This window comes from Anoplopoma fimbria, chromosome 10, assembly GCF_027596085.1.
Source record: "Anoplopoma fimbria isolate UVic2021 breed Golden Eagle Sablefish chromosome 10, Afim_UVic_2022, whole genome shotgun sequence".
Classification (NCBI taxonomy): domain Eukaryota; kingdom Metazoa; phylum Chordata; class Actinopteri; order Perciformes; family Anoplopomatidae; genus Anoplopoma; species Anoplopoma fimbria.
In genome coordinates, this window is record NC_072458.1 from 978,885 (window position 1) to 995,270 (window position 16,386).

The following is a 16,386-nucleotide window of genomic DNA, read 5'->3' on the forward strand; positions in this document are numbered from 1 at the left end:
AAAGCCATTTGCTCTGTTGAAGATTCATCTGTCAAATCTGGCTCTTGAAGATGATGTGCGATTAATCTGAATTAGCAAATACAGTTTAGAGGAAATTAATGCCACCGAATCAACAAAGCAATGAACTCCTTGACAAATCAATCTCCACTCAAGGTTATCTTACTCACTTATCTAGCGATGGTAACCATTTAGCATGGTTTTCCTCAGAATACAATGTTTGCTCCTTTGTCATGGAGAAGTCCCAAAGTGCTCAGAATAATAATACAGACAATATTTCAATCTGCTGATGAAGACCATGTGATGGGCTCAAAAGCTCACATCATAATTCGTGAGCATGTAAATCTTAAGTGGAGGCCTGACCTGACTAACCCAACTAACTTTTACGGAAACTGCAAAGCATTTACTGCCTACACAAAGTGTTGCTCACAGTCAAGATATTCAATAAATTGTCCCACCAATATCCTGTCCAGGTACATTTTTATGGTAATATTTAAGCAACTCAAAGCACTTGCTTATAATCACCAATTAAAAAAGCAAAGGCTGACTTGAAGCATCAGACAAGACGTGTTGGAGTTTAATATTTAACCAAAACCATGATCTTTTCTTAACCATAATAAAATGATTTGGTGTCCTGAACCCAACAACTTGTGTGGTGCTTCATACAGTATGGCCAACCTTCAGTGCTGTCCTTACCAACCAGGGCATCCTCAAAAACCTCCAAAAATAACTTGCCAATGAAAGTCACCCATTAACTCTAAAATGAGTGATATATCATGAGGCTATTCAAACATAATGGCCTTTAGTGAAAGTGCAATGAGACCATGACCTGGTCGAGTACCAAACCCTGGCTTAATGGTCCTAAACAAGTTTGACTTTGTTATTGACAAAAAAAAAAACAATCACTATTTGGGTTAATGGTTAAAACAGCATGATCGATTGTGCTGGTTTACATTATGTAGTTCACTACATAATCCACATACATCAATGTCAAAGATTGAGTGGCCTATATAGACAAAGTAGAGAAAAACCATTAGGTCAACAAAGAGGCTTCAGGTCACTGGGGTCATAATTCTAGATTGTTTAAATTAAGCCAAATATTTACAGTTCAAAATCGTGAATTAAACCTCTAATACAGTGTGAGAAAATGTAAACATCAAAGAAAAAGGACAGCAACAAAGGAAAACCAGATCCAGGTTTTCCTGTGAGGCGTACCGGGTGGTATGACTTGTGCATTCTTAGCAACATGGAGATAATGGTGTTTGTTCTCATTGACTAATTTAATTAACACAAACAGAGGGAACTTCATTAAATTGTTTTCAGTTAATTAATGAAATTAATCTGAATGGGCATGAGCACACACAAGATAAACATCAAGGCACACTCTGACAGACATGAATTACAGCGCTGTACACTCTCACATGCACTCATCATTTAAAAGTAACTTACGGGTTGCCATAGTCCCAGACAACGCACTGTGGATCCGATGTACCCTGCAATACACAGAAGGAGGGGGGGTGGGGGATAAACTGTTATTGCCAGTTCGAGAGGATGAGTGAGAGATGGAGGCAGAGCGAAGACAGAAGAGCTCGTTGCCAGAGGAGCAAGAGTGATGCTGCATGGGCGACGGAGAGAGGTAAACAGACAATGAAAGAGACCAATTGAGAAGATGGTGGTGGGGGGGGGGGGGGGGATGGAGAAAGAGTCATTGTCAGGGTACAGAGCAGCATATAGCTGCCGCTGCAAAAAGCAAGAAGGTTCATGAAGAAAATGAATTGAAGGAATTGAGAGACAAAGAAGAGGCCATTTCATGGACAGTAATACACAGCAAGTCAGGGTCATAAACATAACATAACAACCAGGAGTGGGAAAGCATTTGAATTCTTTACTTAAGTAGAACCACAGTGAGAAGCAGTAATGTAAAAGTAAACAACCTTGAGGCAGTAAAATGTACTTCAGTATAACACATACTTATTCTAAAGAACTGGACCTTTCAGAGTGTGTTAAGACTAAACAAAGTCCTATAGAGTACTTAATAAATGTGTATATCTCTGAACATCCTCGGCTGTATTCTAAGGTGATACCACTTTTTTTTAAAACAACATAAATTAAAGTCCCACAACACGTCAAAGCGGTCTCAACGGTTGTGATTTGCTATCCAGCTCACTCTTAATCCATGGACTCGTTGGAGCCAAAAGTAATTTGTCGTGGGTGTCGAGAGGCAGGTGAATCATCTGGTAATCAAAGCTCAGTCACACGTGGTGGAGAAGGAAGACTCCCTGTGACTCAATCAGTGAATCGATCACAGGATCGATACCTTTAACTGACTCATCACAACTTGTTCCACTGGTCATCCTCAGTGATCTCTGCATTGATTGCTTTTAAAGAATCGTCTTTGCCCTTTCAACCTGCACGCCTAATTTGGTAAGGATTGGATTGTGTGATTGGTTTTTTGTTGAACTTTGTGGGTCTGGATCCAATATTCTGTTCCTAAATCCATTCCATTATTAGTCCTTTACAGTACGACTGATCTGAGTGATCTGTAACTAAATCAGGCCCCCAAAATTGAGATACCATTCTTCCACTGATGCAGAGAAAAAATAGATCCCTCTCTGTTCCAGTCTATTGGCCCTTCCTGAGTCCTGCATTAAGCCCTTTGCCTTTGAGCTCCCCCTTATGGTAAAGGAGATTATAGCAGTAATTCCACATTCACACTGTTCTGTTAAAAAAAAAAGTGTCCTTTGTAAGTAGAGAACAAATTGAAGACATCACCTCCTCTTGAGTGAAGGTTGAATTTTTTTTTGTTTCCAAATATCAACAGCATTTTAAAAAGCAAAAGAGAGAGAGAGAGAAGGAGGTGATGCACATTCAAGTCTGCACCACGATGATTTATTTCTCTAAAGGCAAGGTCACCCTTACTTCTCTGAATAGTTTATGACTGATCTCCCGTGAATTTGTGAATCCTGGGGTCTCTCCGCATGGCTGAAATTAAGAGGACGGGGTGATGCAAGGTTTATGCACACAGGATCAGGAGTCTGGGCGACACAGATTGATGGATGACAGAGTTTTGTTCTGCCTCACGCGCAGACCGCCGCCGTCACCAAACATTAGATGTCCCTTGGTGTGCATTACCATGGCGGGCTCTGTTAACGTCCAACTATCAATCAGCATGCATCATGCCCGACTGTATGCTGCAGCGGGAGTGACACCCGTGTACTCCCACAATGTCTGCCTCTTCTTTAGCACTGATTTGTTGCATAATGACAGCGTCTGCTCGACTGATGCTCCTCAAAAAGGGAGCGATGCGTGTCTGATTCTAACAGATGCATTTATGGACGGTAACAATGGCGATAATCTTAACAGCAGTCCCTGTTATTTCAAAAGGAACAGCCATTTAGTTCAAGGTATTCACAACCATACGTTGTATATCATTTGGCGGTAAATTGCTTAATGCATATTGGCGGTGACTATGGTCAGCTAATCAGATGGAATTAGCTACTGCGACAGACTAAAAAAGCTGGTCCTAAAAGCTTTCTACTTTATATCAGATATCATAGATTCAGAAAATGAAATGGAGAAATGTCTATGATGCTTTTGACTGATGAAAGTAAACTAGATTACAGTGAAATTACCCAAAGGGCTTATGGCTGATGTTCTTAAAGCTAACCAGAGCTGCCTTTCAAAATTGAAAAGGCTAACTGATGGATAGATAGAGGGTGGAGAGTGGGTTTACTGGTCGACTGTAAGGACATTGAGCTTTCATGGCCTCCTGCACACACACACATACACATTTTGACAACAGGGATGTATGTGAGGAGTCTGGAGCAGATGTCCTCTCAGTGAAGACATGACTTTGCAGAGACCCCTACAGTACCACCCCCCCTTTGAGAGCGAAGCCTGGGGCAGCTGCTTCCCCTTTGCACTGCTGCAGTAGGTGTTTCTACAACTGCCAAGGTCGACACCTACAGAACTGCAGCTGAAGACCATGACAGGAGACTCTGCTCTCCCTTTCACTCCCTTGCCTTCACGGGTTCCCATCAGCATTTTCTGCCAAATTAAATTCTGGCCGTGCTGGGAAATGATCGACATATGTCAACACCTCCTTTTAATTAAAATGGTTCTGTGTGCACTTACAGCAGTTTCAGCGAATGTAATGAAACTAGTTAAACGTTAGTTCGCATTTTTTTCTTATTTTCTTTCTCTGCAAGAATGGAAATAAATGACTGATACCTCTCATATCCTTCTATTAAATAAGAAACTACAGCCAGCAGCCTGTTATCCTAGCCTATAGCATAAAGAATGAAAACAGGGGAAAACAGTTATGATAATGTGAGAGGTACTGTTAACTGATTTCATTAACTTAAGCTAACCAACAGCCAGCTAGCTAGTTGTTTTACAATGTGTCCAGTCTTTATGCTAAGCTATGCTAACCGGCTGTTGCTATGGCGCTCAAATGGTAACTCTCTGCAAGAAACCTTAACAAGTGTATTTGCCAAATGTCAAAAACTGCTTCAATCACACACTTGCGTCAGTACAATATATGAATAAAAACTATTTTGGTTTTAAACAACATTGTTTTATTTTCAATTTATTTTGCATTTAGGATTTGCTAAAACTGTAATTAATATCAAGCAACCGTGGATATGAGCACAGGTTGCATTTCAAATGAAACCAAATTCATATTATGCTAAGCACTTATCCTCTGCAATATCATTTCATTTTGTTATATGGCAGAGATATATAGTAATTTCCAAATATAGTATTAATTAATGTTCTACATCACTTAAGTCAATTATTCCTCTTTGGGGTGGTTATGCTGTAGATTAACTTCTTCCCTGTATTTGAGACCATTTTTTATAGCCTTTATTATAAAATGAGGACATGGAGTTTAAAAGATGTGGTCATTTTCCAAGCAGGAAAGCGCAAATGAAAGACACTATTCAGGTGCTTTATGCGAACAAAAGCATGTTTGGTAATTGACCCATACAAAGTCGTTGAAAGTCAGGATATCTCAGCCTCTGCTGCATCAAATATTACCATCTTTTTTTTATTTTTATCTATTACGAATCTCCAAAATGTTGGCAAGTATTATGCTAAATAATCTGAGTGTCCCTTTAAGCAGGATAAGAATGTCCTCACAAACACTGGTTTAAGGTATGCATATGTGCATCCCAGCCCAGTACTGTACTGTGTGAGGAAAGTGTCTGTCCTCAGCGGGGGCCTGGGGTTAGCACTCCAGAGCAGCATGCTTGGATCAGCATTAAGACATCATCCTCTAGACAGAGGGTGTGAAACCTGCAGTGTCACCTCTTTGCCAAAAGTGTTGAAAAGCAGAATAATAGGGGGATAAAAGATAGAGGCATATAAAATAAATGCCATAATTAAGTAATGAATCGGTGGTTTAAAGCAGGGAGATGGAGTGGCGGGGGATGGAGAATGAATACAAAGTCTTTATAATGAAACACTCCGCAATAATGTTGACCCTCAGGTCCTGGTAGACACAGCAAGAAACTGATTTCATTGGAAGATTTGACTGTGTGTGTGTGTGTGCTTTTGTCGTTTAGATGGAACCATTAAATATTAAACGTTATTTTTAAAACTGGGCCCACCTTTGTACAGAAGAATGGCTAATGAAACTTATATCTTATTGAGGTCGTGAAGAGTGCCTCTAATTAAACTTGCACTTAGTCCTTTTCACTAAAGATACCACACACGTCGTTTATAATAACACACTCCACTGTAATATAAACTGAATAGGCACCAGGAGACGCTACGATAGAAGAAAGTCAAAAAGGTCTGCATTTATTCAGGCAATTCAGCCAGCACTATGGCACTTTATAGCATGCAGCACTTTCTCTTTCTTCTGAACTCAGGAAACATGGGTCAGCTGGGAGGAAAGGAATCATTTAAAGCCTTGGACAAATGTATATTTTGGGCAGAAGCTTGGTTAATATACAAGTATATAATAAATAAATGCAAACTGATGCTTTAGAAAGTGCCTTATGTGGTATAATATACTTTTTATGGTGGTTTGAAGCTACACACTCATCTGGTTGGAGAAGCTTCGATGATGAAAGCAAATTATTTCCACTCTCACATACACTATCTTTAAATAATCTCCATCTTGAAGAGTCATGACCAGCCACTTTTTTGTATTGCATGACAAATCATAAAACAGGCTCTTATGGCTGGGGAAAATGAGCGATACAAAGAAAGGAGTAAAAAACTTACATTAAAAAGAGGTGACAGCTCCACCACCACCATGGGCTTGCTGGGTTGCGGTTCCGGCCGTATTGTCACTGTAAGTATCTTGGAGATGATCACTCCAGGGGGGCTGCAAAGACACACATTTTTTTTTTTTTTTTTAGAACTGTACTGTGCATTAAAGTTTGTCTCAAACTGTTTCTCTGATTTTGAATGTCAAGAAAAACAATATACTGCTGAGTTGCTTTCTTATGCTGTTTGTCATACAAACAAACACAAGCATAGAAGGATACTCAGAAATAGACAAACCAAGTGCCCTGCTATGCTTTTGATGTTTTTTGAATGTGTTTGCAAAAATATATACAGAAAAAAAAAACAGAGAAATAAAAACCTAATGAGAAAGGGAGAAAGCCAGAGCTAGCGCCTCAGTAAAAACAGAACAATGGACCTATTAACATTCAGCAGACCTACAGGGAGAAAAGGGTTTTAACAGATCCGGCTCATCCCCAACCAAGAGCACTGACCTGAAAAAAGGGCCCAGGGCCAGCACAAACACCATATCACAGTGGCCTTTTGACAACCTCCTGATTCCTCCTATCTTCTATTTCTGAAAGTCCTATACAAGTTTTGGAACCCATTAGGCCAGCACCCATTCGAAGCCCACTGTACACTTCCAAAAATACATTGACAATCCAAAAGAAAGAGAAAAAGATCCAGGGAAATGTACTTTTTTTGGAGATCCAAGACATTTGTCTGAAACTAGGCAGACACAAAGAGAGGAGAGAAGCAATAGAGACAGCATGAGAGAGAAATCAGATGTAGAATTGGAGGTTGGAATTAGATAGATAGAAGAAGTGACTGAAGTATGGGCACAGAAATAGAAATGTAGTGAGAAGGGAAACTAAGAAAAAATAAAGGACAAAGGAGATTAAAAGTTGTCGGAGAAAGTATCGACAAAAAGAGATGTAAACGAAAGGACATGGAAAGGAGTAGACTGTGAGAAATGTTTGAAAAAGTAAGAATGATTAAACATTAGAAGTACTCACTTTGGTGCTGGTAAGATGACACCCAATGTCCTGTACAAAATGGCTCCGATGACAAAGTACATTGGAGACTCTGACTCCATCTCCGTCTCCGTCTCTGAAACACAGGACAATTTGCAACCAATCAGCCCAAATAGACGGAATGGTTTACCTAAATCTTCTTCAAAATCAAGTATAAATCTGTCCATCGGTAAATTTATTTTTCTTCTGCAGCCCTTGTGCAAGGACACAGGATGCTGAAGAAATCTTTTTTGGAGATCTATGGGAAGACTTTATAAACTCTTGTGGCAGATTAATGGGTCATTGCAGAAAATCAATACTAAAAATATCAACGAGAATATAATAAATCTGGTCGTATTTTGACTAGGAGGATATAGTAAATTGCATTAAATGTCAAACCTGCTAATCTAACATTTAAATTAGAGGTGGGAGAGTGTTGGTATTTGTGATTGATTTTAGATAACCTGAACTGATGAATAAGTAATTTTATGTTAATAAACTAAATACAAACCCATCTATTAGTTGGTGAAGCAAACAAGCATAGATTTCACATGTCTCATCAATCCACAATTTCATCTTCATTTACATTTACTCTTAAGCTGTCGCTGACAAATGCTTTGTTGACTACATCAAATAAGAAATGTGAGTTAATTGCAGCGCCTGATATGATAGCTAAATATTCCAATTTCAGACTTATTATCATGCTTCTGAGTTGAAAATGTTCCACTATATCAAGTGCAAGATCTTGGTTTAACACTTTATGTGGGTGGATACCCAATTTGTGTCAATTTGTTTGCCTTTTAGCAGCTCAACTATTGCTAAGCAGAAGCATCATTTCTAAAACTGACTCTATTACTCTGAAAATTCTCTCAATAAAGCCAAAGTGTCCACATTCTCTTTAGACAACATATTTCTCTCTTTTTTTTTTGCCTTGCTTCAAATCCCCTTTCTTCCTTTCCTCCTCCTCAGAGCTCGCCCCTCTCATCCTCGTCTTTTGTTGTTTCCATTCTCCAACCCACTCTTCAACTTTTTTCCACAGCCCTACTTTACAACCCCTTGCCTTCCACCACTCCCTTCGGTGTTCTTTCACCAAAAAGAGCAGGGGCTCCCAAGGAGACGTAGCGTCCCTCTGTAAATGTCACTTTGTCTCAAGTGGGGGAAGCGAAAAGGAAGCAGGGAGGAAAGGCAAAAGGGGAAGAGTTCATGTTGAGAGACGCCACTCCCTCCTTTGCCCTTTCAGGCTGAGAGAAGCGACAGAGGAGCATTGGCACAGAGAGTGAGAGAAGAAGAGATGGAGGGGGCTGATGGTATCAGAAGTAGAGGGTGACTCATCCAAAAACTGTCTGCCTGCTATAGAGGTAATACTCAGCAAGAGAGATAGCTATGCAAGACATACGAGAAGCGAAAGAGGGAGAGACAAAAAGATCTCGACAGTGTGTGTGGGGGGGGAAGCAATTGTGAGAGTGTGAGGAGGCAAAAAAACAGATCAAAGTCAGCATGAGAAAGCCTGTGAGTGTGATGGATCCTAATTGGACAGTGTCTGCAAAGGCATGCAAATGAGAAAGTCAGTGTATTGTGGGTGAATGGTAAATCATTGCATGATGGGGTGGCACTCCCACGAAAGACGATGATTAATACCACAAAAGCACTCAATCAACAAACCCTAATTTCCCACGAACAGACTTTTTGTCACTCGGCGCTCGCCGAACATCTAAATGATTGGTGGTCAACCGTGATCCAGCGAAATGGTAAACCACCAGTCACCAGCTGTGAACTTTAATATGCTATTTGTCAGGAAAAGATATGTTTGGAGTTGATGCAAAGCCATGATCTATGGTTTTAATCAAAGACCGAAAAGCTTCATCCAAACAGTTCCATCTGAGTTGCTCGTTTCATTCTTTCCTGGCTTCTTTCCTCAATGTTTGCTTTTATCACTCTTGTACACATCACAGACACTTTGAAAGAAATGAGGGTACTGTGGAATAGCATTACTTTCACACAGTGGAACAGACTGAGAGGGTAATGTGCACAAGCTCAGAAAAATCAATTGACCACAATGCTTCCTTTTAACGGTCAGGGATTTCATTATTTGCAATAAAATATAGTATAGAACTTATTACTCAATATCATGTCGTCTACCAAAACAGATCAAGTCGTTGATTCTTATAGAAATTGAAAATATGCCTATTTGTTTCTTTGCCAAAAGCTAAATGAGAAGCTCAATAGCACTTGCATGTCTGTGTGTAACGTGTGGAGTTGGAACCAGGACGTCAGTGGCTTAGTTAGAATACAAAAACATACTAAACAACACCTCCATAGCTGCCTAAGTAACACGCTGTGTCTTCTAAGTTGTGGACTTATAAGTATTTCTTATATAACAAATGCTGGGTGCAGTGATTTCATGGAGTCTTGTCCCGTCATTGTGAGGCTGGCAAATTGTCATTCCAAGAGTTCTGTTTATGTATGGATTAATCAAATGAGCTATGTGTTAATTAGTAATTAGTTAGATGGTATAGCCTCAAACTTTGAAGAGAGCCAGGCTAGATGTTTGGCTAGCTGCCCCAGCCAATAGTGTTTAAGCTGAGCTAGGCTATTTCCCCCCTCTGGTTCTATCTCTGTGCTTAATGGAAAGAAGTGAAAGTGGCATCAATCTTCTAATCTTATCCTTGTCAAAAGAACAAATTGGCCTTTACCCTTAAATGTCAACCTATTCCTATCAGATACAGAACTTTTGCTTCAGCAGCGATCCACAAATTCCCTGCTCACTGGTGATATTTGAAAATCCAACACAGCTACAATTAAAACAGCAAATAAGGAAGTCAGTCTCTAAAGTATAGATGGTAGAGCTCATTTGGTTTGTGTACCTGCTCGAGTAATACTTCAAAGTTGACTGAGCATAACCGCATGAATGTACCGGCAATGGTGTATTTAAAATATGAAGTCATTGCCGGCTTGTATGTTTGGATGTATGTGTGTGCATTGCTGCAAGTATGTGAGTAAGAGAGAGACAGCGGAGGGAGAGAGGGAGTTTGTTACTTCGAAAATCAGTGCAGAAGAGTCCCAAGCCTCTGCCCAGTGAAGCGATTCATGAACCTATCAATTGGCTTTGTGCATGTGCAACTGTGTGCGCACATGCACACACAAAAGTGCCAAAGGGCCTTTATGAACATAGCTAAGCTGTCCATCAGAGATAGGCTTTCATTATGGGGTAAATGAACCAATCAACCTGATAGCAATCAACTGAAGACCCCAACTCATGGACTGCTATGGGGAGAGGCAGAGTTCCCACAAAGAGAACTAATAATGCCATAACAACAACAACAACAACAGCAACATGCAGTTTGGATGAAACAATTTACCAAATAGCATACGCCGAAATGGCAATGGCATGTGTTGAATATCTTATTAGAAAATGGCAGTGAAAATTTGATGCATCCGGTCACTTTTATTGCGTTACAAGCACAGCAGGAGACAAAACGTTCACCACCACAAACTAATAGGATAATGAAGAACAAAATGAGATGGAGGAAAAAGCACAACAGCAGTAAAGTAAAACGAAAAGGCAGGATAAATCGAGAAAAATATGCAATGCAGCACCATTAAACAAGGCCTAGCTTTTGTACACCCTTTTGTCTCCAACATTGATCCTTTGAGATATCTGAATTTGCTGATCCATAAAATCTGGAAAAACAACTCACAGGCAACTCATAAACCAGTTCTGTTACATAAACGAAAAAAGATGAATGGTTAGATGGAAGAAGAGCACGGTATAAGCATATTACATTGTGCATAATAAAGAGACAGAGAGAGTAAGTGAGCTGAGGTGAGGTGCACGGACGTTATCTCACAGGATGTCTTGAACGCCAATCAAAGAGAGTCTGTGTCATCAGAGTGAGTCAGAGGTCAAAGGCAGCCCTGCTCTCTCGGCCCGCAGCCTCTCTGAACTTTAATTTGGGCAAGGGGTTTGGGTGCCAGACAGGATGTCTGCCAGTGTAATTTCCAGTGGGATGTGACCTTTGCCTTTGTCGGGAGTGGATGGCATCTGCCGTGGCAATTCTCTTATCTATTACAAACCTTTCTTCTTCTCTCTCTTTTAAGTCCCCTTGTCTCCCCTGATCAAACCGCTGTTCTGCCTCCTGGTATCTTCTTTCTTTTGTATGCTCATCTCCACCGTTTGGTGGGTGTTTGGACAATCACTTTGCTTGTTTCTTGGCTTTAATTGAAACCACATGGAAATGGCTTTGTTGTGTTACTAAAATTGAAGAGACATCCTTAAAAACAGTATGAGGACTTGATCCTGTCAAGTGGATGTGACACACTTTCTCACAGATGAAAGACCTGCATCTTTTTGAGAAGCCCTCCAAGGCCTCTTTGCTGTCAAATTTTTCTCAGGATTACCCTTCAACATCCTTGAACAGCTTTCTATCTGCTTCCATGAGGACACATCGAGTGTTGGAATCCACACTGGGATAACTTTTTGGTCTGACCTTGGCTGGTGAGAGGGTTGAGTGGGGTGACAAGTTCTTATATGTGAACTAAAACACATCCAAATCACGGTTACAGGCTGAGTGCTCATACCTGACTTATAGCAGACTTCAGGAACTGTTGTTTGCTCTAAAAATCATCATCAGCTTCATTTTCCTACTAATGGTGAGATGTGTTTGTTGTGCGTACTCTTCTATCAAAATTATTGTTTCTAGAAAAACAATACACAAATGATCTTGTATTTTAAGTACAGTACATATAGTGACCGAGACTGAGTGATACAGATTGGTACCAAGCAGCTTAAAGTTTTTCAACTAGCCTGGACAGTCTTATTTCTCTTACCTTCAGCCGGGATGGTAAAGACCTCTTTAGGGATGTAGAGCTTATCCTCTGCCGTTCTGGCCCAGTCCTTCATCCCTCTCCGGCCCTTCATGGGGAAGTTGATATCGCTGGAAACTGCTGACACCGGCTCTCGCTGGACGGTTATCACTGTTCAAGAAAGAGATACCACATAGACTCAGTGCAGTGCCAAGAACACTAAAGATGAGGTGAGCATAAAACAATGAACGCAACAGGCCAAAACATAAAAAAAAAAATGTCCTGAAAGTCAGAGTTAAATCTTTAGATTTTTTTTGGGGGGGGAAGAAGAGGACACTTTATTATATGACATTTGAAGTAGTTTTAATATGACTAATAACAATCTTGGCTGAGCTCGACTGAGGAAAAGAAAAATAGTAAAACATTTGAACCCACATTCTGACCTTTATCCTATAAATTATCTAAATAACTGGATGTCATAAACATTGATATTGGTGTCTAATATTCTTTTATCTGGCTCAGTCAGGCCTCAAGTAGCAGCATTGTGTGACACTTACTGAGGTTGTTGGTAACCACCAGGAAACTTTGGAAAGGCTTCTGGGCTTCTCCGATGAGGTGAATGAAATCTTCTATTATCCTCATCAGCAAAGCAGCACCGGGAGCGACCTGTAGATGGGGGATGAAAAAGAGAGGTAGGCATCGATCACAACTTCGAAATAATTATTAACCATCACCCACGGGAACATTTTCATTCATTGCGTTATCTGGAATGTTTTCCAGAATGAGCGGTAAATTGAGACCAAGTGGGACATAATAGCCTATTTGGTTGCTCTTTTATTGTGTCCAGATGGCAAGTAAACACCTCTCCTCAAGGTCATCAAGCTGGGTCCCATACAAAAACGCAGAAATATGGACACTCAATGTAATTAATAGGTAGCCATTGTATTTAGTAAACAGGTGTGTTTTTATGACTCTAATGAAAAGTTAAAATAGGATGTAGTCACAACCGCCTTTGCACACAAATTAACATATAAAAAGTACTTAATAACCACACAACCACCCACAGACACATTAAGGAAACTAGCTAGAGTAGTAGGTGGCCACTGATTGTAGTAAAGAGGTATATATATATATATGGGCACACAAACAGGAACACACATACACACACACACACAGAAGGCCTCACCTGATGGGCGTCCTCCCATTTCTCCAGATTTTCCATGTCCAACATGAGGCTGACTACCTGGAAGAATTTCTAGACACAAGATGAAGATGTTAAAGCAGCAGGGCCAGTAGATTTTGGTATCTAATTTGTTTGCATGTGCACTAAAGAGTCAGACACTGTCCCCTATTGTTTAGCTAACTTGCAACCACCAACCATTAGTACTGCAGCCGTCCTCTGTACATAGAGATACAGTATTACATGAAAGAGAAAAACTTTGCACAACAGGTGTGTAGCAGAATACCTATGGCTGGATATTGTAAAACAATAAATAATGTCTGTCAAATGACTGACTGAGACAGCAGCATTTTTCTCACTCGAAGGCAGAGAAAAGACAAAAACGCTGCTAAAACAATCCAGTTTGAGGCCATAGCCACTGTGTAGCTGCAGTGGCTCATTGTTATGCAAACCCAGTGCAGTAGAAAGTGGAGCTTCTGCATTAACAACATTTGGAGGTGTTGCAAGTGTATATGTGTGTGAGAGTTTATCTTCGACCCCATGTTTAGGATGATTTGTGACTTGAAGCGGGGCTCAGAGGCTCAGCTTACCTGCACGTCGTCGGGAGCTGGGATGTAGGTTGCTCTTTTGAAGGTGTCCGTCACATTTCGCAGGATCTCCGTGGAAAAGAGAAGGTCACCACTGTAGTAGCTCCTCCTCTGAAACAGCTCCAGGAGACTCCTTACGATCTGAGACATGCCCTCCCCAGCCAGGGTCCTCTGACCCTTCGCGAGATGCTCTCGTAACTACAATGTGCAGAGAGAGACAGACATTGAGGAAAGCTGATGGTTTTCACCTCTGCTTGTAACAATCAAGATGATTTAATGCATGCCCATTGGCACTTACTGTATGTAGTACACGTGTTCTTATTTAAAATATGTAGCTGGTAAAAATGTAAGAAACGGAAAGACCAAACAAACCAAAGATCATGTTTTTTATAAGAAATCAAAGGAAGGTTTTGGATGTGAGCTGAGAGGAGTGTTTCAAGACAGGAGTTTATACAGAAGGTACATGGGTGGATTTTTGTGCTTGTGCTTAAAATAGGTTTGCAAAAAGAGGCCTAGCAGCACTTTCAGGAAGAAATTGGATCTCATCACTTCAGAGACAGTGTATGTGAATTGCAGAGAGAGAGAGAGAGAGAGAGAGAGAGAGAGAGAGAGAGAGAGAGAGAGAGAGAGAGAGAGAGAGAGAGAAAGTGTGTGTGCCTGGAAGAACAGAAGATAACAGCAATCACAGAAAATTAATTATTGACTCCTGCTGTTAATGAGAGGTTGGAACAGAAGCTAACAGTGCAATCAGCTCCGTCACGTACAATCCCTGACCCCCATCTCCCTCTGCCATCATCGAGGAAATGAGAGGGGTTGAAGTTCACAGAGCAGGAAAACAGTCTGGCTGATGAACACATTCATTAGCTATGTTCATTAATTGATAAAGTGTGAGCGTAAAGCTCTGGAAAAGCTAATTAGAGATACCGGCAAGCCCCGAGTACAGACATGCCGCTATTTTGAGTAAACTTTTTACAAAAGAAAGTTAAACAGAGGTACAAAAATGGGTGAAAAAAGGGCGATTGAGAAAGAACATAACTTTTAAAAACAAAACCTTCACCTTCCCTTTTTCATAAATTCCCTAATGAGACAGACAAGTTTGATGAAGGTGAGTTATGTTAGAAGGTGATTCTGCAACCGACAGGCTCAAATGATGGAATCTTGTCTTGCTGAAGAGTACATATTTGTGAAAACAGGAAAGAACTTACAGATAAATGTAAGTATCTATAATCAAGTGAGACGCATCTGGCGAAGCTCGGAGGACCCCAGAAAGCAACTCCATTATTGTCCAGCATGCAACGACGACTAGCAGATCCTAGACAGAGAGAAGCAGAGACAAATACTTTACATGGAATTTAACAATCTTTACATGGAAATAGCAAATTAAAATGTTTAAGAAAGCAACTTGAGAACACATAATATATTACTGTTAATGTGGGTTCCTTTAGTCATTGACTGGGATTAGGGAAAGCCTTTCATCTATGGTCAATAAACCTGCTGCTGTGCATTAGTACGAGGTACATGATAGAGAAATAGAGAAAGATCGTTGTACTTTTTATAAAAATTCATATTACTGCCAAAGTCGTCTAAACATCTTGTAGCAGTAGGGTGTTTGGCAGCTCTCAAACGGAATATGTTTCAAAAATACTTCAAAAAGACAAAATCTTTTCCCTAGTCAAATAAATATGCACTTAGTGAACTGTGGCTCTGCCTTTTAGTGACGTAAATAATCTGCAAAGTTTCATGGTTAATTCAATTTAGTTAGCAAATTGATTTACCTTAAATGTAATGTTCTTGAAGCTTAAATGTTTTCCTGGCAAGCTACCCAAGCCATGCAGGATTGTTTTGATGCCAGGGCCAACACCATAATTTAAAAGATGTAGAAAGCATGGGGATATTACAGGCATTCTGAACCAACTCTGCTCTTTGCTTAAATTCTGAAGAAAAGTGTCTAAAAGAAATCAAGGGTTGTTCTTGTTTCTGGTTTTGGAGGTTGAAAGGAAAGCTCTGGTAGCCAGCTGCTTGAGGAACTCCTCAGATTAACATTGCTGTGATAAGTAACACACAAATAAGGTTTGATTACATTGAAGGACAGGTCTGCTGCTAATTAAGGGATAATACATGAGTTGGAAATGTTATAATGACTGCCTCTGTACCAAAGCTTAAAATAGTGATACTGTTTAGAGACGACATGGATGAGCCTTACACATTAATTCAAGCATTTAAATCAATCCGAGTACCTATTTGTTCCAGACGTAAAAGCACATCTCGTTTTTTTGAACACATAGTTAAGTAATTTAGGACATCCTGATTGTAATTGTATCTATTTTCCAATGTTTTCTTTGGTACTAATGATGTGATTGCTGTGTTGTTGTTCTACTGGATTTCCCATTTGACAGTAAAAATTTGTAAAAATCACATTAAGGCTTAGAGTTTTTTCTTGATGAAGTAGAAGTGTCTTTTGGTTCATTGTTTCTGTCCCTGTAGCTTGCTAAAGCTAACTACTATGGAAACATCAATTTATGGGGCTAACAAACTTCTGTTTCTCCTATATGAGATTTTTTAATGCCAGTTT

The 16,386-nt window shown here is 40.1% G+C and overlaps 1 protein-coding gene across 1 annotated transcript in view; it reads right to left on the minus strand.

The window, feature by feature from the left end:
- adgrb2 (adhesion G protein-coupled receptor B2) overlaps positions 1 to 16,386 on the minus strand; it is a 133,663-nt gene that overhangs the window by 64,537 nt on the left and 52,740 nt on the right. The window contains exons 8-15 of the mRNA XM_054606163.1: positions 15,020 to 15,126; positions 13,818 to 14,012; positions 13,234 to 13,302; positions 12,605 to 12,713; positions 12,072 to 12,218; positions 7,248 to 7,341; positions 6,229 to 6,331; positions 1,447 to 1,490 (exon numbers count right to left, since the gene is read on the minus strand). Of these exons, the coding sequence (XP_054462138.1) occupies positions 1,447 to 1,490; positions 6,229 to 6,331; positions 7,248 to 7,341; positions 12,072 to 12,218; positions 12,605 to 12,713; positions 13,234 to 13,302; positions 13,818 to 14,012; positions 15,020 to 15,126 (868 nt within the window). The remainder of the gene's footprint in view (positions 1 to 1,446; positions 1,491 to 6,228; positions 6,332 to 7,247; positions 7,342 to 12,071; positions 12,219 to 12,604; positions 12,714 to 13,233; positions 13,303 to 13,817; positions 14,013 to 15,019; positions 15,127 to 16,386) is intronic.